At 39.6% G+C, this 24,613-nt stretch overlaps 1 protein-coding gene across 1 annotated transcript in view; it reads right to left on the bottom strand.

The window, feature by feature from the left end:
• shroom4 (shroom family member 4) overlaps positions 1 to 24,613 on the bottom strand; it is a 70,490-nt gene that overhangs the window by 22,811 nt on the left and 23,066 nt on the right. The window contains 1 exon segment of the mRNA XM_051400414.1: positions 21,577 to 21,728. Within this exon segment, the coding sequence (XP_051256374.1) occupies positions 21,577 to 21,728 (152 nt within the window).

Below are 24,613 nucleotides of genomic sequence, written 5' to 3'. Positions count from 1 at the left end.
AGTGTGTATGGGGGGGCAAGACAGAAAGAGAAACATAAAGAGTCTAAAAAAAAAAGAGCTAAAAACAGAGAGAGAGAGAGAGAGAGAGAGAGAGAGAAAGCACTGACAGGTATAAATGTTCCTTTCTCAGAGTCTGAGTGGACTATTATGGAGGTAACTATATCTTTCAGTTGGAAATACTTCTGCAGACGTACAGAGAGTGAAAACAATGAAAGACGCTGACTCGACATTACTCAAACTTTGAATGACTTGAGATTTGTTTTTGATTTGTCTCTATCAAGTCTTTATCAAGACTCAAACTTTGAACTTGACTTTGGCTTTTTAAGTCTTGATGTGGACTGACTTGAATACTGACGAGACTAACAATTTGACTTGACATCGACTTGCCTTACCTGACTTGACACTTGACTAGTCTCAAACCTAACTTGGGCTTGTCTTGATTGACTAGACACTTGACAAGAGACAAAGTCTATTTATGATTAGAACTTGTCTCATTTGACTTGATATCTTACTAGTCTCAAACCTACCTTAGACTTGTCTTGATCAACTTGAGACGGTAATTTGAGTTAAACGTGTCTCTTTAGATTTGAGACTTGACTAGAACTTGTTTTATCTGACTTCAGGCTTGAATTAGGCTTGTCTCGATTGACTCAAGACTCGATAAGACTCAAACATAAGTTGGAATTTTCTCAATTGACTTGAAGCTTAACAAGATGGCTGATTTGGATTTGGCTCAATTGACGTGAAACTTGACAAGAAACCAAACCTGACTTGGACTTGTTTTGTTGACTAGAACCTTAACTTGGATTGGACCAATTTACATGAGACTTAACAAGACTCGTTCTTAAGTTAGAATTGTCTCATTTGACTTGATATTTAACTAAATTTGACACTTGACGAGTCTCAAACCTGACTTGCATTTGTATTGATCGACTTGAGACTTGACTTAGACCTGTCTTGATGGACGCGAGACTTGACAAGTCTCTAACTTGAGTGAAACTTGTCTCAATAGATTTGAGACTTCACAAGATGAATTCTTGACTTCACACTCGGACTCGATTTACTTTAAACCTGAGTTGGAATTGTCTCAATTCAGTTGACATGGACTTGTACACTCGGTTGTTTTCAGAGACTTGGAAATACCTTTGAGATAAGCTAAGCTGGATGGGCAACAGTTGAGTTTAACCAACAGCCCCAACAAGTCCCCTTTAACTTGTCTCTGGTTAAGATTCTCAAAGTAAAAACACAAACATGTAAAATGAGATTATTCTGGGTATTTAAGAGAAACATTTGGAGGTACAATTTTGGGAGAGGAATGCGGATCCTGGCACCGGGAGGGAAAGGAAAGGACCATTTCTGAGTATTATTGTTTATGATAAAGCAGGAGCAGGAGAACCATTTCCAAAATAAACACTCTTGTTTCCTGGTTCTGGCTCCTTAAGAGGGATTTCTATCTGAGCCCACTGATTGTTCGACTCCGCTGACAATGTCCTTAAATTATCCCCTGAGAAAGTTTATGGAGGGCCTGTGTGTGTGTGTTTCTGTATGTGCGCCTATGCCTGCATGTGTGTGTGCATGAATATGTGTGGGAACTATCCAAACTCGACCAGTCAAAATACCATTATCGTACCTACTACAAACATTAGCAGACCACCCCCCGTCCCTTTCCACCACCTCCTCTTTTCTCCAAGTTTAGCTTTGGGAGATGGATGACTGTGAAAATCAAAACAAACGATGTGAAGTTAGATGAAGACAGAATGTATGATAAAAATTTTTAAAAAAGATGACAAATACGCAGTTTTGCAAGTTAAGAATGTAATATAGAAAGCTGCTGTTCTGTCTTGCAGAGATGGAGGGGAAAATGATAAAGTTCTTCCAAACCACAACCAATGGCAGTTTTTCCAAAATGCTCTCAGCAGTGCTTGAGGGGGGGTCAGCAATCATGTATCCCGCACATTTGGGGGATTTACAGTAAGAAGAACTCTGCCTCTTCTACGTGGGACCAAAGCTGTGATATTGGGAGGGCAGGGAAAAAATATCTGATATATGTGAGTGAAAAACAAAAATATCTTCACTCACACATAAAAGAAGAAATGTATATATAATGTAGTGGCTTGCAAGTCAAAAGACATCAAAGTCAAAACTGGGCTCAGAAATTGTTTATCAGCCAAACATCGGTATCAGCCGATATTTATCTGTTGTGTCGCATCAATTTGGCGCCGTCTAAATGCTGTTTTGGCTATTTCCATTTCCCAGATATTGGATAAATAATCACTTCTGATTTCCAGCACTGGCACAAATTGCTCGCAAATATCTAAAGTATGTGCTCCATGTACGGAGCTGCAATAATGCAGAGATACTTTTCTTAGATCGCAGATTTTTTTCTTTCCTTGGCAAAAAAATTTGATTTTGTTTTCATTATTACTTAATTTTATCTGTATCATTCATCGATTAATAGTTTGGTCTAGAAAATCTCAAAAAGAATGTAAAAAAAACTCCCAGAAGTTCCCAAAGTTCATATTGCTTGTTTCGTCCATCCAAAACCCAACAATATAAAGGTTTTCTATTTTTTAGAGAACTATAAAACATCAAAATACATTTATATTATTGTATATTTATACATATAAACTAGGGCTACACAATCAATCGAAATATCATCGAAATCACAATATGGCCAAGTATCGATATCCAAATCGCAGAAGATACAATTTTTTGCTGATGATCAAATGTTTGACAAGCCGCATTATAACATGTTTGTTTGGTTCAGACACCAAGAAATGTCACATCATCATTATGACTTTTTCAGTGGAAATGTAATCGCGAATCATGTTTATACCCTATTGTGCAGCGACATATATACAAAGTAGTAATAAAAATGATGTAAGGTGATACAGAAAAAGGTTTTAATCTGCTTTTTGACCTAAATATGACCAAGAAACATGCTTACTGAGTTGTTTTGGGGCTTAGAGATCCAGAGTGAATTGTGTGGGACAGAGTGGCCAAGATGTAATAGAGACTGTTTCCTCCACTTTGACTGCTTGGGTTCAACCTCAAGGATGCAGTTCTACAGTTTAACTCACAGCCGTTGTAGGAATCTCAAGGACTTGAGTCAGAAAATGTGCTGCAACCTTGCAGCTCCTACAGTGCCAGTGGAAAAATGTTGTGTTAAAAAGGTTTCCAAAGCCTTTGTGAGAGCTGCATTCAGTGACAGCTATGAAGGCTCCATAAAGTCTGTGGCCCTTTCCTTTATAGGACACAGGAAACACACCGAGGTACTGGCTATTACTGTCCGTCTGAGGTACAACTATACACGTCCACAATAACATAATCCGAAGAATTCCCCCGTTTCCTGTTTCTGATACTGTAACCCAGTTGGCTACCTGTCTCAGCGAGGAACAACACGCAAATAGGAATCACATGAATCATGTTTTTTGAAGAATTCGCTGGCATACAAGAGGTAACAGCGTGTCCTTGACATGGAAACCGAGATAATGAGTAAATCAACCAACCCCCCCTTGTGGTGACCGCAACCAACCAGGAAATCCAATCAGGTTTGCAAGACATGGCGAGCTACTATTTATAAATATATTTTCAGGGTGCTGCTTTTTTTTCAGTTCATTTTAAACAAGACGTGTAATTGTAGAGAAGAGAACAACGAGGATAAAAACAAATTAAGAAGAAGAAGAGCTGGTGTGAGTTTCAACAGCAGTCAAAGGCCGAGATATTACGAATTCTCTGTCTTGCAGCTCTGAATGAGCCTCTATGAAAGGATCTGCTGGAATGTCCCACTTAATGGTCAGAAACTGCAACAGCTGACTGATACCGCAAAGGTCAACGCGCATAATCTGAGTCACACACACAGTCTCAATACAGTACAGAACGAATGCCAGACAACCAGCCAGACAAATAGATTTGAACTCTACACAGTCTCAAAGATAAGGACAGCAAACTGCTGCAGTATATAACCTCGAGAGGAGAGGAAGGACGCAGGACGAGGCAGGGGAGGATTAAAGTATCGTAAAGAAGAAGACGAAAGGTTTGTGTATCAGGGTGTTTGTGATAAAAAAACGCGTGTGCTCGACAACCCCTCCCTGGGAAGATAAAATAATGGCTACTGTTGACTCAGAGCCAGATGACAAAGATGGAAACTTCGTGTATGTCCTAATTTGTAAGAAAATAAATCTTCCAAAGTACTCAGAGAGAAGATACGATGAGCTGTTAAACCAAAACTGATTTGGAGCAAAAGATGCGAGAGTTTCAAACCTACCAGACTTCACAGGCTGAAGCATCCGCTGTCAAACTGATCCCAGTTCAGCTCCCAGCATCCCTGATACCCAGAGTTCAAGTTCAAAGAGTCGAGCGTCCGCTTAGGAAAGCCTCTGTTTACGAAACACGCTCAGAAGACCATGCAGACTTTTCTAAAAACCTTCCTCCGCAAGACCTTTTCTTTTCGTCCTCAAGCCAGTTGAGGTCTGGTCGAGAGAACCGGGGTCGTGTCCGTAACAATCTGAGACTTGGTGTAAAGTGACAAAGAGCTGACGTCCATCCGTAAAGTAGCTGGCAGGTTCTGGCCAAGAGGGGGGGAAAAAAAAAACACAACCGACAATCCTCACATCCCCTCTCCCTCCTTTTCCTCTCTTCCTCCTCCCTCACTCCTCTCGCTAGAAGACAAAACATGGCTATTTCTCCCTCCTGCACTCCTCATTTCTCTCTCTCTCCCTCCCTCTCTCTCCCCCCCCTCTCTCTCTCTCCTCATCTCAATCTTTTCCCTGCCTCTCTCGCCCCCTCTCAGGCAGGATGTGTGAGTCAGTGGAGGGAGGAAGTATTGTGGAGAGCAGATAAAGTGGTGGACGGCTGCTAAAATAATACCCAGAGTTTCACACTGTTATTGTTTGATGGGTGGGGGGAAAATGCAGAGGTACTTCCTCCTTGTGTCTGTGTGTGTGTCTGTGTGTGTGTGTGTGTGTGTGTGTGTGTGTGTGTGTGTTAACGCGCACGTGTGTTTGCAGAGCATGAAAAAGAGATCGAAAGAGCAAAGAAAGCAGAGACTGTTGGACAGACAAGGGGGCTTTTTTTCAGTTTGGCAAAGAGACGAAAAAAACAAAATGTGGTGAAAGAAGGGGAATGCAAGAGATGATGGGAGGTCTGCAGCAGAATACGGGAGTCTGAGGAATAAATATAGAGTGATAGGTGATAGATGAAGAGGAGGGCTTTTTATTGTTATACCTCATGCTTCTGATAAGTAACTTTTCGGGGGGTGCAATTAAAACTTTGCACTTTAAAAGGATAATGGATGTCAGAACCAGACCTGTGTCAGCTTTTCTTTTTATCTTGTTGGGATTTTTTTGCAGGAATTTAATCAGACACGGAAAACAGAAGTAAACATTTCAGGCAGTCTCAGTGTTTGTTACATACAATCTGCATGAACTGCAGTTTAATGTTTAACTTTGCTGTCTTTGCCACATGTTTTATGTCTGTTATTTTAAAGGGTCCTTCGAGGGGACGGGCAGTGGAAATAAAAGCTAAAGCTATAAATTCTGTGATACATTGCATTGGTTAATGGTAGCAGTTTTTTTTTTATGTAAAATTAAACAATATCAGTAGTGTTTGCGTCTACCTGTAGAGGGAATATGTAGTAAATAAAACATATCTCCACTCACTAATGTTTTTTGAACATTGTTTCTGTACAAATAATAAACAAGCACTTTTAACTGACAATAAAAATTAATAAAAATAATGAAAATAGGGTTTTAGGATACAAAGCATGGAACTCGAACATCCCTGTTTGGAGTCCGGTCTGGGACTTTATGTCACATGACATCCTCCCTCTTTCCTGTTATTTCCTGTCTGCTCTCTACCGTATGCTACCTAATAAAAGCAAGAAATGCACAAAAAAACATAAAAATTCTAATAAATAAATACAATTCTATGATAAATAATTATTTAATATATATATCAAGTTATTATATTTAATAAAATAATACATATATAAAAGCTCATAGAGCTCAAGGTAACTTCTTCATATTGTTTGTTGCGTCCTACAAACACACAAATATACTGAAAGAAAATAAAAGCAGCAAATCGTCACAAATGAGAAGCTTTTTCATGTTAACTGTTAACGGTTGCGTGACGCCTGCGTCGGAGTCACTACTCCCTCGTTAATTTGACCAGACTTGAACCTCGTGGAGCAAACGTCCAGTGGTGTGAGCGTCCGACATTAACGGTGTTGGAAGTTTAACTTACTACACAATGGCAGACAATAACATGAGGCCTTCAGCGGGGCTTCAAAGGATTTCCTGGAGACTTATATCTCCACGAAGGGGTGTGTGTGTGTGTGTGTGTGTGTGTGTGCAGATTCCTTACATTCCCTATCTTCCCTTCAAAAGGGTGAAGGGTTAACTATGCTAGAAAGCCTAAACAACCTCACCTCCTCCCCCTCTGTCCCCTTTGTGTTCGCCTGCAATCAGGTCTTATTTGTTTTCTTTATGGGTCTGGCCCTGCACTGTGTGTGTGTGTGTGTGTGTGTGTGTGTGTGTGTGTGTGTGTGTGTGTGTGTGTGTGTCTGTGTGTCTGTTTGCAATCAGCCTCCTGTTTGTTTGCCTTACAAGGCCCTCATCATCCTTGATTATGGATTTTTGAATGACACACTCGTAGACATTAATTTATTAGTTAGATGCACACATATGCACATGAAGTACCCTCTCTCCCTCTCGGACACACACACACACACACACACACACACACACACACACAGTTTTTAAATACCAGGTAATCAGTACAGTGAGACTAGGCTCATACCAGAGGTCGATGGCAGGAAGGGTGAAGTCCACTTCAGCATCTGCAGCACAATGCGCTGTTTGTTACTGCTCGATCCCGTGTGTGTGTGTGTGTGTGTGTGTGTGTGTGTGTGTGTGTGTGTGTGTGTGTGTTCGTTACAAATGGTCCCAAAAAACGTACATGGGAGTTGCGCGTCGTTCCATAACTCGTGTCATACGTGTGTTTGCATCGTGTCACGTTACCATTAACAGAGAACATCAGTGTGGTTTCCATAAACCAAAGAAGAGAGAAGTGTAAATGTTCTGCAGAGAGTTTAAACGCGCTCCCCGCTGCTGACAAATAGCGGCTGAAACGCGACACCTGAAGTAGCGATTACTGGGAAGCCTTATGAAATGTATTATAATGGTATAGTAATGGTTGAAGTTGAGGCACTTTGGGGAGTTCAACTTGTATCTGAAGCAGGGGCGGATCTAGACGGGGGCATAAAAGATGTCTGGCCACCACAGTTCTGTGTCAAATTGAACACAAGAATTTAGATTCATTTTAAAAATAACAGAAATTAAAGTGTATAATTTAATGATCTGCTATGGCCACATGGTTTAAACTTAAGACATGTATTTGGAAAAATAATAAGAATACAACAAAATAATTGATTTCTAATGCCACCTTTAGATATTGCTATTCAATGCTTTACTAATGTGCAACAGTAATGTGATGTCTTTAAGTTCAAATATCTTTATTTAGGGGCTTTTCCAAGCAAATATTGATATATGACATTGTTTGCAATTAAATCGGCATATATTATACACCCCTTAAAAGTCTCCATGCCACCCTCAGGTCATCCCAATGAACATTTCAAGCACTGAAAGCAGTTGAAGTGGCAGTTAAAACAAAAGCGTGTATCCAAACGGTTGATATGGTTTCAGGGCTTAACTTGTTATTTGGCTGCAAACAAGAAAGATGATGATATAAAAATGTAGTGAAAATAATATGTATGATATTTCTTGAAGTACTTGAATGGTGAAGTGGCCGTCCTATGAGATGACAATACCAACAGTGGCTCCAAGACAAGACTAGACTAGAGGTAAGCATGAAGTTTGAACATTGTTAGAAACATTTGGGACAATAAAAGTACACAACCCAACAACAAATGACATATTTCTACAGTTTTTAGACGCTTAAAAGCACTAAAAGGAGCTAAAGTGTAAAATGAAGCGAAAGAGCCGAAAAAAAGAAAAAGTGTCAGCTGAAGTGTAAGCAGTTAGAGAAAATGAATTGGCAGTTTAAGTGTAACGGGACTAAAAAAAGAGGGTTGTTGATTGAAGTTAAAGTGTCATGAGGAGCTGAAGTGTCAGCTCAAGTGTAAGCAGGAAATGAGCTGGCGAGGTCGGACGCGTCAGCTGAAGCGTAAACACTCGACGGGGACTGAAGTGAAAGTGCTGAAAGGAGATGAAGAGTCGGTCAACGAGGAAAATACTGAAAGAAAGTGTAATCACCGAAAGCAGTTTTGGAAGCACGAGTGATAAAAGATGTTGGAAGTGTTGTTTGAAGTGTAAACACAGACGGCTGATGTCTCAGTTACAAGAAACGAGTGGAATAAAGGGAACGAAGGTTTAGAAAACAAAACATTATCAGCTGTGAAAAGTTATTTAAGTTCTTCTGCGTCAACGTCCTGCTCTTCAAAGACGATGTCTAATCAAAATGTTGCTGTTTCCATGAAGATTTTCTGCTTTATTACATCAGAATATTCACATGTTTATATGTTTGTGTGCTTCTTTTATCCCTGAACTCTTCTCCTTCATCTCTTCTCCCTCAATGTTTCGTCTCAACTATCTCATTCATTGTGAACTGGAGTTGCACCAATCAATCAGTCAGCTGCTATGAATTGATTGTCCAAGCATCGTTAAGTTATCTTTTATTAATCCCAATATGGAAATTCATTCTCTGCATTCGACCCATCCTGAGTACTAGGAGCAGTAACAACCGGAAAATTAACCTAACGTGCTTTCTTAAGCTCACATGATGAATAAGAAAGATTTTTTACTGCAACATTAATTATTTTACAAGCTAGATAACAGAAATGTGAATCAAACTAAACAAATATCAATGTAATGTTTGGGTGGATTTCAAATTCAAGACGGAGAGAGAAGTGAAACCGAGCGCAGCCTGAGAACATCTCGTTCACTCTGTTAATATAACGGAGACCTGAGGAGACCTGAGATCTGTTTTTTAATCGTGTGTGTGCAGCTGTAATTCCTCCTGTCTGACAGTTTATTCAGTCCCCCCCCCGGCTGTTAATGGATTAAACATGAGAGCAATTAGGACCCCGAAAAATCAAGATAAAAGCTACGATACTTGACTGATTTCACACGTTTCAAACAAAATAAAAGCATCTTATAGACATTTTATAAACTAAATAATCAATAATAAAATCTAATATTTGATTAACATACAAACTGATCACATACCAACGTGGGAGGGGGGGCGAGAGAGGTTACAGGGTTAAAGGGAATATCCTCTCTCTCTCTCTCGACAGCACTGATTTAGTATGATGACACTTAATGTCCTGGTTCCTCTTCCATAACACACAGAAACATCTTTTTAACATTTTAACACGTGTGTGTGTCCAAGTTTGCCTCTAGGAATGTGTGCGTCTGAGACGGCCACTGTGTCCGTCTGTGTGTGTGTGTGTGTGTGTGTGTGTGTGTGTGTGTGTGTGTGGAGTCAGGCCAGTGTCATGTATCATGGAGTCGCAGTTTAATGGGCCAGTTAATAAAAACCAGGCCAGAGGAGACGGATAAACTGTAGCAGACCACACGCATAGAGGACAAACTCACCCACACACACACACACACACACACACACACACACACACACAGTACCAGGGCTTTTTTATCATTGATGAATCAGCTGAACACTTTACAGCATTAACTGATTCATCTTTTGATCTATAAAGGTCAGAAAATAGTGACAGGTGAAAGGTTTTGACAAAACATAGACAAAGAAAAGCTGGAAATCTTCTCATTTAAGAAGCAGGAACCTGCATTTTATTGTCATTTTTCCTTAATAAATAGCAATTAATCAAGTAAAACAATTAGAAAATACAAACAAATACAAATATTATGTCACCTGAGTCTATCATTTGAGCAATAGAGGGAACGAAGGGGGATTCCTGGGGAATGAAACCCTTAGGGGTGGGAATTAACATTTTTGGGAAGTTTTAATATTAATTTTGGTTTCAATATTACTACATAAAGTTTTGTGCTGTTTTTTTTTTATGACAAATTATTACCATCTGTCTCAAAGCTGACTGTACAAACCTTCTAGTGATGAATAGAGAGAATTATCACCCGACTCAGCAGTTACCCTGACATCTACGGAGGGTTTTAGTATCTCTTAAAAGTTAGGATAGATAACGGTGGAGAAACGAGCAAGAAGCAGGTAGAAAATCCCACATCCTCCCTCCAGGACTAACTCTAAAGCCACCCCCACCTAAAACACACACAATAAGTGCAACTTATATGACAAAAGCTGATAAAGAGACCAAAACAGCTAAATTGAGACTGAATATTGCACTTAGAGTCATTATGGGCCATAAACAAGAGTCTGCTAACATGTTGGTAAAATCAGTTTTATATCTGTATTAATATGTCAATATTGTGTGTTCAGCTTCTTTTGCTGCCTCCAAGTGGCAAAAAACTCAATTAATAAAGCTTTAAAAACTTTTTCTGTGACTGAGCATGGATACATTTTGCATTTCTGAGGAGCAGAGATCATTAACGTGTAAGAATATATGTGAATTATCTCAGAATCAGGGGGCGATTATTTGATTTCTATGACCCCAAATGAACTGCCAACCTCATAAAAGTCACGTCTCTATCTGTCCGACTACCAACGCCTCCACTTCTGTTCATCCTGACGATTTAACACGACTCAGCAGACGCGTAACCCACCGTCTCGAACCCAGAAAACATACTTTCATACTTTTCTGTGCACGTTGTTCGATAATTCATCCCTTAACAGCGTCGCAAACCGAAGTCGTTTACAGTCAAGGCTCTAATCAGACCCAGAATGGTGTGTGTTTATGTGTGTGTGTGTGTGTGTGTGTGTGAATGAGGAAGAGGTCTTGAAGAATGTCAGGAATGTCTATTGTTCAGTTTGGGAAGGAGTGATGGGGGGCAGACTATTGTGTTTCATGGTTCTTGGCACCGCAGACCTCAGTCTTGCCCCGGTCTCCAGGGACCCTGTGGTACAAAAATCTAAACAACGGGATGTGTGTGTGTGTGTGTGTGTGTGTGTGTGTGTGTGTGTGAGTGTGTACATTTTGCCCATCAATCTGTCTGCGGTAAAATTCCACACAATCATATGAAAGTGTGTGTGTGTGTGTGTGTGTGTGTGAGTGTGTGTGTGAGCCCACAGACCCCCCTCTATGAGTCTGATACAAGCATCTACTAACAGGAAAAAGCAAGCGAGTCAGCGAGTAGAAGAAGAGGAAGATCTGGAGCGCTGGAGGATGAACTCTTCCAGGAAAAGATAAAAACAAAATGTTTTAAATGAACGGAGAACAAACAAACTGTGAAATTGAGCCGCCGCAGCTCACCGGTCAACACTAAGACAGATTACAGAAGAGGAGGAGGAAGAGGAGGATGTATATATAAATAGCCCTGATCTTAGTTTTGGCTGGATGTTAAAATCTGACAAACATCCAGATGATGATAGGAATGGACTGAAGTTGAACTGATTCGGTATCGTTTGATAATTATCAATACTAGTGCCGATACGACACCCGAGTTTAAACATTAAAACATTTACTTTGGAAGCTTACGTTGAGGAATATACATCCATGTTTCTACACACTCCCTTTATTATTTAACAAAAGCAGCCAAACTTCTCAAATGTTAAATGTCTAAACACACAACTACGGTGAATCAATACCACGATGTAAAAGTATTATAGATAAAACGTACTTTAAAGCACAAAAATACACCACAAGTAAACAGAACGGCTCCTTTTCAGGGTGTTAAATACATTATATTAGTTATATTATTACTATTGATGGACCACTGACTGGCCTCTACAGGGAACTTGATTCTGGCGCCCCCTGTGGACAAACGCAGTAGTGTTTCCACTGCTTCGTTTCATTGATTTCAAGGGGAATCCGACCCGGTGGCAGGCATTAAAAATAACTATATATAAAACAGCCAATCTTCTCGCTGATGGTCTTGTTTATGTTCGTCATTATCAGTTAAAAACTCCTTATAGTAGGAACTTAAATTCTGATTTAAAACAATAACTGTTTTAGACATTCAGTGCCAGCGTTCAATCAACAGTTTGTGATCCTCAATGATAACAACATTTTTAGGGTTGTGAGATCTATTCAAACCAGTCAGTGCAGATATTAAAATAACATGTTATTCTACATATATATGTGACCTTCTTATTGCCTCACACGTGTTAAAAAAAACTACAAAACTAGCAAAAAAATTTGATCTGTGACGGCCGAGCGAGATTATGAGAAAGGCTGTGTTGCCCACTGAGGTGCTCCTTCTGGTCTTTTCAAGTTTTTTAAGGCATTTTCCACATTATTTCCATTTTTTTCTCATTTATAACATTTGAACTCTTTTCCGCGTTGTAGTAAACTGGTAAATATATCCACATGAACTGTTTTGATTTTTTTTGAAGACACTGTTAATTCTTTAATCATTGTTTTATTACTAAAACAGTTTTTGTTACTGTACACTTGTTTTTGATTTGACCTTTTGTCATGTTGTTTGTCCAATCAGCTGCAGGTCACGTCTAATTTATGTTCCAACTCATTGCTGTCATGTGCCATTGTTTTGTAAATGTTTGTACTCCATACAATGTTAACACATTAATAAATCTGACTCAGAGAACCTGAGTCCCCCCGACACACACACACACACACACACAACTCTTTCACCCGTTCTCCCTGTTTCCATTCTTTCATCTCCTCTTCCTCCTCTCCATCCAGCCTCGGGCAAAATAAATGTTTAGTTAATGCATAGCCGGGATGAAAGAGTGAGCCGAAATGAAAGAGGTCTGTCATAAAGGTCCTGTTTACCCTGTCAAAACATCAGACGTGATATCAGCCTCTCTTGTAATTATCATTTTAATTTCCTTAACGTTCGCTCTTCGTCGTCCCTCGCTGCCACGTAACTCCAGCCTGCATCTGTGGGATATTTCCTGCTTTGTTGCCCTGTAATCTGACAGGTTTTTCTTTTGCCCAAACTCTTTTGTTTTGATTTGCTACTGAATTTGAGTGAAATTTCCTTCCAGCGGGGAGATTTCCACCGTTTGTAGAAGGTGACACGAAAAGATGGATATCGCCGAAATAAAACAAACAGCTGCACATGTTTTAATGGGTAACAGGTGAGCTACAAAGACGGCATATGAGCAGGAAGCATTTCTTAATAGATATTTGTTTTTAGTTAATCGGGCTTCTCTGAGTGTCCAAAAACTGAGACTTCTGCATCTTTAAGGACCAACCTGGTCGAACATGACCAGTGCTGCCAAATTGAACCCAAGCTAAGGGTGTAATTTTGAGTAATTTCTCTTCCCACTGGGCAATTGCTGTTGCATTTCTACTGGCAGCACTTGACACACATGGACACAGAAGACGGGTCCGAACCAGACAGAGAAGGAGTGATATTTCTTCAGAAGATATATTTAAAAATGACCAAACCAACGAAATCTCAAGAAAGTAAAACAAAGTTTAAAAAAAACCTTAAATTAAAAAGAGTTTTGCTGAAGATTTGTGGTATTTTTTTCTAGTTTTAAGGTCCATTACAGTCTAGATTTTAAGAATTGAAGCCAACCGAATTTGTTTTAGCACATTGGCAGATTTTTTTTGCTCAGTACAAAAAAACTATTATATTTAAGAATATTTGGTTTGTTTCTAGAAGTGTTTTTGCACAATAAAGTTTATATGACAAAAAGGCCTGAACCTGACCCGAACATGTTTTTTTGTTTCTAAAACCTCATATTAAAGATATCACTGCCCTGTCATTGGGTATTTTAAATACGCTAAATAAGATAATCCAAGTTTGGTGCCGGGACTGAAACAGAAATTATTGCTCCTTTATGATTTTCCTTCAGAGTCTAAAAGAAAAATCTTGTTTTTCAAAGAAGAGACTAAAGTTTAGACTCTTCTTTGAAAAACAAGATTGAGGCTTCAACTGAGATACATTTATTTGTTGCCAGGAGTTAGATGAGAAGATTGACACCACTCTTATGTCTGTATGGTAAACAGGAGCGGGTCGTCCACTAATCGGAAGGTTGCTGGTTCATGTCGAAGTATCCTTGAGCAAGATATTGAACCCCATATTGCTCCCGAATGAGTTAGTTCCTGTGCGATGGGCTTTGCTGTCACTGTGTGTGTGTAAAAAAGGGCGAATTCACAGTTTGAGCTTGATGTTTTTTAGATTGCTGTACAGCAAAGTGCATCCAAACAAATGTTTTATTAACAGCTGAGTTGTTTTGGATTGGTATCGGCAGACACACAAGGTTGTGGCCTCGGTATCGGACGTGAAAAAGTGTCCAAATGAGACAAAATCCAGGTATGAGCAGTTCTAAAGCTCACTAATGTACACGTTAAACATGTTTAATCTGGAAAACAGCAAATATTTCCCATAACTATTCCTTTAGGATGATGTCTATTCATCCTTTCGCCACATATGAAACCCTGGTGTCAGGTCTTATTGCTACGTCGGGGTGAAATCTGGAGGTCTTGTACCTTTGGCTTCCTCCAGTATAAAGTAACACAGTCGATAAAAACTTGAGCTAATTCGTGCTTATTAACCGTCAACCATTCAGAAATGGCCCGTCCCAAAGAGCCGCTTCCCGCTCCGTCAGCAGCAGCCGTAAATAAACTGTTTGGTCTTTGTCCGCTTCTTTTCACACAAACGTAAACACACATTTTAAAAACGCATTAAGTCCAAGGTGGACAGGAAGAATAAAAGGAGGTGGGAAACTTTTGGAAAAGAACAGGAAATGATGCAGAAGTTGAAGAATGTCCTCCTGCCTCTTCCAATGGCTGCCCACTGAGAGAAAACTGACACACACACACACACACACACACACACACACACACACACACACACACACACACACACACACACACAATACAGTCGGCGATACTAAAGGTCGGTGAAAACAGGAAGTACTATAAGAGAAACATTTCCAGGTCAAGCCAACAAAACATCCCCGACATTCTTTCCCCCTTCCAGAAATATATTGGAAAAATCATCAGTGGGATAAAAACACCCTGATAGTCCCTCCTGGTCAACGGGCGGCGACAACGCTTTGAAAGAGGAGTGCGGAGGGCTGAAAGGTCACACGCCTATTAAAAAAATACTAATAATGTGTGTGTGCGGAGTGATACAGTAAAGATGTGATGTGACGTCATCTAGTTCCTTCGCTAAATAATGAGAATTTACAGCTCTAGTGCAAATTTTAGTACTCTGCAAACAACAAAGTATACAGTTAGAGTGTGTTTAAGTTTTCAACTTTTAATGAAATCGTTTCAATTTAACATGATTTTAATATAAACATCTAATGTTTGTGCAGTTTGTGAAGCACTATTTTATCCATGTACACCCTTTAAAATGTGTTTTAAACAACCATATTGTTGTAATTCATCTTAAAAACTGTATCTGTGGCTGAGATGTTTAGTTCATTCTTTACCTTGGACACAGCAGTAGCGAGTATTTCTAGAGCTTTATATCCTATCACATGAACTTCCTCAGCAGATAGGATTTGTCCAGTTTTCATGGAAGTGTAGATGCTTAAATTTACATTTTTCTGAGCATTATAACATCTAAAATCTTTTAAAAAATGGCAAAGTCACAATTAGTTGATTAATTAGACTCATCATTCAGTCATTTATTAAGTAGTTACCAATCAAAAAAGACGGGATTTGGCAGGTCTGACTCTACGAAATGTGATGATTTGCTGCTTTTCTCTGTCTTTGGACTGTTGGACGGATAAAAAAAGGGATTTGAGGACTTCACCTTGAACTTTTGGGAAATTGTGACGGACTTTAATCACAATATTTCACATTGTAGAGACTAAACAATCAATTAATTAAGAAAGAAATAATAACCCGTCAGATAATAAGAGCTCCAACGACTAGACAATGAATTGATTAGTTGTCAACTATAAAATTAATCATTGTGTTTAAGCTTCGGAAATGTGAATATTTTCTGTTTTCTTTTGTCTTTTATGACAGTAAAATTTATATATTTTGGGTTGTGGACAAAACAAGACATCTGAGGACGTCACCTTGGGCTTTAGGAAACATCTGCTCAACTAATCAATTAATCAAGACTTAAGAAAATAATCATTACTTGAAGCCCTGCTTATCATATATGTAAATAATGTATGAAATCCGCCTATTTTGGGGTGTTTCTGGGTTACAAAGGGTACCTTTCCTCTCAGACTTTAACTAAAAAGATCTTTTGTTTATGTTTTTTTATGCTGTTGAATACACAGTGGATGTGTTAATTAGGAGAAAAGAAAAAACCCTAGTTAACAGCAGTGTGGGTCCTTTTTACCATCCGTTGGCTCGTTAAAATGTCTATAAAGCATCACCCCGAAATAAAACTAAAAACAGTGCCGTCTTATCCCTCCGCTGAACTGCTGGGCAAGGCCAGTAAATTCCTGCGGTTTGCCAAATTTAGCCTGCAGGCCTGCTCTTCTTTCAGCAGCGCAGGACAATGCGAGCAAGTCTGAATTGAATATGTTTTATTTAAAGAACGAACAATGATGCGAGAGGGTGGAGAGAAACAATTACCAGATGCCACAAAATGTTAGATTTAGAGAATTAATTACAAGTTTTAAGCATCATTTTAGGAGTTAAAAACAACACATGAGAATCAAATGTTTTTCATTTCCGGCGTTACATAACTTCTTGTAATGTAATGTAAACCTGTCAGATACAATACACCCGTTTATATATCGATACAAGCCTCCATTTCAAAGCTTCCCGACCAGACTTCAATAGAAAAGCTGCACAAAAGCACCATTTTCCAACTCTTCGCTGAAGTCGGACAAATCATCATCTCTCCTCGCCAACTGCACATTTCCTTCCTCTGCATTTACATCATATAATTAAATCCAGTGTGTACATTTTCCTCGCCTGCTCCTCAACGTACTCACAAAAGCTCCTACAGTAAAATACTGTACATGGGGGGAACCCCGGTGAGTAATTTCCTGATGTTTCCTAGACAAGCGCATTGGCTACTCTCCACCTCAGTTTAGGTTAAGTGAGTTTTAATTGAGCTTAGAATAACAGAAAACGGGCACAAACGCAAATTTCTCACACTTACTAAAATACATGTAGACATGCATGCGCGGCCGTATAAAAACATACAAGGTAGTGTCCCTACGGGTTGGCAGGAACGGTGAAAACTGGTTGGCAGGCAGCCGTCTTGGAAGAGCGGGTAGTCGCGGTGGAGAAAGAAGGGGACAAAACGCATAAAGAGACTTTAGTTTAAGTTGTACAAATGTTTAATATGTACTGTAATTAGCTTGAGGACGGAGACAAAGGACTGCAGTATTTCTCTTTCTTGTTAAACTGAAGCTCAGCAATAGAGATTAGAGAGTGCAAACTAAATTATAACACTTAAAAAAAAAACTCACTGAATCGTGTTAAAAAGGCTATAGATTGTCCACAAGGGGGAGCTGTTTTCATGGTCATTGTCAGACTATTATCACCTTCAGCTTTATGAGGCCATAATACTGTACGTCACTTTTATTTATAGAGTTTGTTCTGTCGCCCCCAAGTGGCCAAAAGCTCAACTGTGGTCAATTATGAGGTTACAAAGAGTTCACTCAAGAACACTGTAATGTTTTGAAGCCTCGTGTGTTTGACGCTGACTAGAAAAAAATCAGAAAAATGTGACTCAGTGCATGAGATGAGACGTCGTGAATCAACCAACACACCCAAAGGACCAGTGTGAAGGATTCAGTGGCATCTAGTGGTGAAGTTGCAGATTGCAACCAGCCTTCCAAGAATGTAGAAGAAACTATGGTGGTCGTGAAAGTTGTGAAAAATGTGGGAAAACGCCCTATATAGAATCAGTGTTTGGTTTGTCTGTTCTGGGCTACTGTAGAAACATGGCGGTTCAACATGACCCGCTCCCTTTTTGGCTAAAAAACGTCTAATTTTAAGGTAACAAAACCTCAATTACTCTTATTTTAAGGTGATTATATACTAATATTTGTGCCAATTTATCCTCCTAAATGTTACATACTGGACCTTTAAATGTCAATATGACCATTAAATTAGTTTTTACTGGCTCAAAAGCAACAAAAGAGGCACTTTGTGTTGGGTTAATGTTCTTATGACGGTTTATTCTTTTCTTATTCATTCTTTGACTAAAATCCTGCTCACATGCTGAGGTTCACGCCATTAAAAGGTTATTTCTATCACACACACACACCAGGTTTTTATATTCCTAATAATGACTGAAAGAGAAACAAGAGACGTCCATCCATTCACATACCATCTCCGTACCAACAGTGCCCTTGTGTTGTTAAAAGAGGTGGTAACAACTTTTGGCTTTTGACTAAGGGCCCTTTTCCACTGTTAAAACTCTACAAGAAGAGCCAAGTGTGCAAATGTGAGTATTTCATCATCCCCCGAGTCTGGCAGCAGACTCCTACAGTACCTTCCAGAGAGTTACTTGTTCCTACAGTAATGACTAAAACCAGGCTGGTGAAAGCTGTGACGTGATTGGCAGAGAGTCGAGGTCAAAGTGCAACAGGGTCCCCGCCCAGCGCTCGAGCCGAGAACGGCAATTAGTGTCAGTGACTTGTCAATCAAAGTGAGTTTAATACACGTGCGGGTGGCCGTGGTTAAAGCGCTGCTGCCAAAGTAAAAATAGCAGCTCTGTACGGGCACTGAGAGAGCAGCACACACACATATAAACACACATATTCGTTCACATAAGGCTGCACAGATTAAAGGTAATTATAATGTTGAATGTTGTCTTTACAAGCTCTTATTCTTGCAGGTGTTTTCATGTAAGGTCTCATAAATCTTTGAAAATCCACCAAGAAAAGTTTTAAAAGGTGCTGATATCAGGCTAAAAAGGGTTGATGTTGAGTCTTTTTAGGGGCTGAAAAGCTTAGTTGATCAATCGGCAACCACTGAACTACCGTAAAACTTACACTTTCGGTGTTCATGGTTTCCTTAAAATGAACGATTGAATTGTTCATTATGTTCATATGTGACAAAAGTTTAAACATTTATATTTGTGTAGGCGATCTAAACTCACTCAAGTGGGTTTTACGAGGTTTTATACATCGAGATAATTTCTCTAAAATCCAGACCAGGCCTCTATTGGAGACCTGCCTTTATTTGTCAAAATAGCCACACCATTTGGGACCCTGCTTTTATTGTCAGTTTTATGGTAATCCATTTAATAAATCTTTTTTAAGTTTAACTATAGCTGCTTTCAAATGTAAATATTTGCTAGTTTTCTTGGTCTCGATGATATGAAAGTGAATATTTAGGGGTTTAAAACTGCGTCAGATTGAGTTCGGAGAACTTAAAAAAGGCATTTTTTACTATTTTCTGACATTTTATAGACAGAACGATCGATTAACCAAACAATAAAATCTATACATTATTTAATTATATTATATTATTACAGTATTATGGTTTAATAGTGATGTGCGGACAGATAATTGTCCTTACGTTAACAAAAAACTATTTAATAAAAACATATTTGTAAATGATCTAATTAAACAAATAACGACTGATGAGCAATATGTACACCACTATAATAATTAATCATCACTATCTAACACCTGGAAAAAGGATATAGCTAAAAAAGTTAATAAAATTTGTGTGCACCAGATAGTATGGTGTGTCCTGTGTTGTATGTTGTATGTATTAAAATAAAAAATAACTAAATAATAATAATAATCTAAATTAAATTACATAAAAAGTAAATTCCTGTTGATTTGCTGTTAACTTCAGACACATAAATTATACTTCCTACAATAATTTTGTTGTTTTGTTGTTTTTAAATGTGCAAACTAATGAATAACCAGAGGGGAACAAATGTTACTGTTAACATGTGGAGCACATATGGCACACACACACACACACACACACACACACACACACACACACACACACACACACACACACACACACTGCATTGGGAAAACCCCTCAGACTCAGACATGCAGTACATACCAGACACTGACACACACAAGGTGGATTTAACTGGGTGGCTTTCTCATAACCAACAGCATTCCTAAAGCCATCTATGTCCGTCCGTCTGTCTGTGTGAACGTGCGTTTACACTGGGATGTGTGTGGGCAAGACGCTGGCTTGTATGTGTGTGTGTGTCTAACAGCATTAGACAGGGGTCTGCCCCCGCTGCAGAAACAGGAGCAGAACAACCCAGCAACTCTCCGGCTGCTGGACGGCTGATCCGATTTCAAAGCCAGAACGAGGCGGGCTGCTGCCAGACAGCTGTCCGAAGCTGTCCGGGGAAGACAAAGTAATAGTTCGAACACCAGTTTAAATCCTCCGAGTTGAGAATTAGGGAAAGAAACGACAAGAAAAGTTGAGGAAAAATAACAAAAAAGTTTCTTAAAGCTGCATTTCTACCTACATCCACTAAGTGGCAACAACCCCTGGTAAAAAGGGGTCTACAGTAAATTGATTATACATAGAAATATCATTTTTTAAACATCTTCTGATAACAGGAAGAGTTACAAACCTGGAATCAAGGCCACTTTTTGGACCATAATCAAGGGTAAAAGCAGAATAACAAAACCCATGCGCGTGTATAAACGTATATATAATCTACTGACAATAAATAAAAGGAGAAATTAAAGAAAATTCAACAAAACCTGGGTGGTAAAAAAGTGCTAAACTGAACATATTTAATAGAGATCAACATATAATCTGAACACGAGCTGATCTGCTGTTACATCTGACCTCGGATCAGCAGACCCAGCAACCTCTAAATCCCCCCCCCCCCTTTTAAGACGCCAACTTGACTTTAGTTCACAGAGTGGAAATATTCCTGCCATTAGTTCTGCTTCCCGAGCCAAAATACCAACGCCAGCCTGGGAGGAGTGCAGTGGGAAACAGAAACAAGTTCTCCTCCTGTTAGTGAGTAAAATAAGAGCCCAGTGCAGTTACCTACAGTCGCTAATCCAGAAAGCTAATTAACTTAAGAGCAAAAGAGGGTTTACGTTATACGTTTGTTGTGAGAGTCAGGTTGAATGGAGTCAGTGTTTCTGCTGCTACCTTTAGCTCAGCTTGTCTCTCTAATCTTATAATCTATAATCTTGTTGAAGTTCTTGTTTCCTGTGAGATTCAAAGTCTATCCCAAATCATTATTTAAACACTCCCGATCATTCAGCTCCTCCCCTGGCTCATGTGAGTCTATCAGCTTTCCTTTTGACACCTCAGAGGTCAAAGGTTACTTCCTGTGAGACATTCTCTATCTGCGAAACGCTGCCTTGATGTCGTGCTCGCAGATTCCTGGACCGGGAAAATGCACAATCACCTCCTCCTCCTCCTCATCCTCCTCGTCTTCCTCGTCACGCCGAGACAACTTACGTGTCGGTCAGAACAAAAAAAAACGACAGAGCGACAAACACACATCCTTTTACCGTTTCTGGTAGACAAACACTCAGTTATTCACTTTGAAGTCATGAAACTATTTCTGAGATAAACACGTGTGCGTGCAGATAATCTCAATGGCGAACGGCGAAGCGTGCGAGTGTGAGGAGTGGAAGCTTGTTTACCTCCGGACGGTGAGCTTCAGTATCCTGTACGACCCCTTGATGAGGATGAGGGCTTCCTGTCTGCTGCCGTAGAGGGCGGACCCGTTTATGTTAATGAGCTCGTCGCCGACCTTCAGCTTCTCGCACACGGCGGCCTTCCCTCCGTCCTCGATCTGGAGACACAAGACACAAATTGCTTGAGATAAAAAAAAAAAAAAGAAAAGAAAAGACGAAAGCTGGAAGGCGAACAAGAAGCGCATTCAGATTAAGTAACGAAAGCGCCAAGTCGACTCATTTAAAACCCTTTTTTTTTTTTTTTTTTTGGGAGACATTTTTTGTCAAACTGTCTCCGTCCCCATGGCAACGGCGCCCCTCGAAGAGCATCTCCAAAAAAACAAGCCTGAAACACACAACCCACTGAAACCCATCACATTCCTCTGTAATAGACTGTGTGTGTTTGCCACAGTGCTGACGGCGGGTCACACAGTGGTGAAGGCCCGGTGTTGTTAATGCGTCGCTGGGATGTTTCGGAGCGGCGTCGCAGAGAGGGGTGAAACGTTTGACGAGTGTGCGGCGCAGTGCGGTGTGAGGTTTGAGTTCAGCACATAAATCACATCAGCAGTAAAGACGGGATGAAAGAAAGAGAGGACGACAGGAACACACACACACAACGAAGTTACAGAAACAACAATCTCAGTGTATAAACTGGTATATATTTGAGTTCTCAGTGTCTGGAGCAGCAAATATAACAGTAAATGTGTATTAGAGACACATTAAGGGCATTTCCACCTGTTTTTAATGCATATGTTCAATTTGAGCATCAAAAAACACTGGAAATTTAACATAAAAAGTCAAAATAGGGGGGGGGGAACAAGTGTTTTATGCTTGGCGGAGGTGGAAAAGTTGGTATTTTATTATAAATGTGTATTTAAAAGTACAATGGAGACAGATTTAGCAGATTAACTGTGATGTACATGAGGCAGAAAACTGGATATACCCAGTCCGAATACTCCAAATATTCAACTTAATGCACTATAATGAGTCTTTTTCTTTTAATATTTTACTATTATATTTAGTATTTTTTCTGTATTTTAGTAGCGACGGTGTCCCAGCACAATAGTGTCCTGTAGGAACTTTGGTGGAAGGCAGTAACACACAGATAGCCGGAAGGGGAGGAGATCAGACTAAATACTCTGATTTTGTAATGTAGTATAAAGTTTTATGGATGACTGATATCTTTAGGAGAAGATTCCAGAAGTATTTTCCCAATTTTAGACTCAAGAAATAGCAAAGTCACGACTAATATTTCTCTCTAGTTGCTAGGCAGATTAGAATTTCCCTTTCAGCTATCAAACCCAGTCGATTTCCGCCATTCACCCAGTATAAATGCTGTTTAAAGATGCTTCAGGGGCAAATAAAAAGTGCGAAAAATGGGAGAGCAAACTCGTCCCTCCCTCCGTCATTCATTCATTCATTCATTCATTCACTCGCTTGCTGCAGAAATCAAAAGGAATGCATGTCATGGAAACACACGTCTGATTTCACGGTTTTAGGATTTTACAGACTTGCAGCGTTGGAACTTTTTCCTCGTGAGCCAACTCAAACATAAATCGAGATCTTTCATATACTAACTCGCTTTCTGCCTTGTTCTCTGGGGCCTAATGTTGCCACGACTTCTGCCTTCAGAGGTTAATATTTGAATCCCGCTGTAATATCACTCCAAACATGTAAAAACCAACCACGTTTGAACTGGGCAGCTTTATCACAACTTTTGGTTTTGATGTCGTCTGATGTCAAGGTCTGTTTCTGTGAAAGGAAAACCAGTAAAAACCAGTTTAGGTGGATTGGGATCCAGTTCAAGACCTGGCTGATGAACTGACACTGCTGTCAGAGATTAAGAAAAGATTTATTTGTCCTTTTTCCTCTCAGTTTAGTTTCCATACGGGCTCATGATGAAGGCAAAGAAAAGGGGGGGGAGGGAATTCTGTCTACACCTTAAACACTTTATAATGCACAATCCAGTGTTCAGTTATACAAAAATAACACACAAGGTGCAATATTATGTAGTCAGCACAAACCTACTGGCAATAAAATACCAGAAAATGGTCAATATTGAACTAAAATATGATTAAAATGCTGCAGTTTCCCTTAATATATCAAAATGAGCAAAGAGTTCTCTCTCATTTACTTCAGCAGTTGCACAAATTTAACCAAATTCTCAGGAAAAAATACGTATTAATGTGTGTTTACATCCACTACAGTTATATATGCACTGTTACACACGATTATCTCAAAAGGCCAGATAATTGACCCGATTAATCGGATCAATTGACTGTGTTCACGCTTTTTAACTGCCCTGAAACGATGTTAGCGCTCCTTCTTTAAACAGTCTGTAAACAGACTTTCCTACAGAACAAAACAGAATCATAACTGGCTTGTCTTTGTTTCGTTATCTGCGTTTTATGTCGGCCGTCTGCTAATATTGACTTTTTTGCAATAATTTGAGGCTTTTTTCAGCGTTTCCATTCAGTTTATAGCAAATATTTGTTTGACGTGTGTTGTTATGAAGTTTTACCCGACCCCAGTCAGTCAGTGTGTGTGTGTGACTCTGGTATAAAAGACAACATGTTGCCTGAGTGGATCTCGCACATCCAGGTTTTTACCCCGTCCTCGTCCAGCTGGAGGGTCGTTGAGCATGACGCTACAGAGCTGCTGTTCTGCAGCTGACCGCAACCTCTGACTCTCACATAAATGAAAGCTAAACAGAGAATCTCTTCACGGGGGGGGATTAGGGGTCCTGGACATCACACTGAACGGAGAGGACTGTTGATTATGCTCTGTGACACACACACACACACACACACACACACACACACACACAAAGGAGCCTCCAGCATGAGTCGAATGCATCTGACACAGTGTTTATGTTCATTTGTGTCTAATGAGTTTTTCATTATGAAAACAAACTGGAGGCAGAATTTGCTTCAGTGAAGGAATGTTTAACACTGCTTACAATGAGGATCACCTTTCTCACACACACACACACACACACACACAC

The sequence above is a fragment of the Dicentrarchus labrax genome, unplaced genomic scaffold, assembly GCF_905237075.1.
Source record: "Dicentrarchus labrax unplaced genomic scaffold, dlabrax2021, whole genome shotgun sequence".
In the NCBI taxonomy this organism is placed as follows: Eukaryota; Metazoa; Chordata; class Actinopteri; family Moronidae; genus Dicentrarchus; species Dicentrarchus labrax.
Note: the sequence above shows the minus strand (reverse complement) of the source record. Positions and strands in the feature narration are given on the sequence as shown.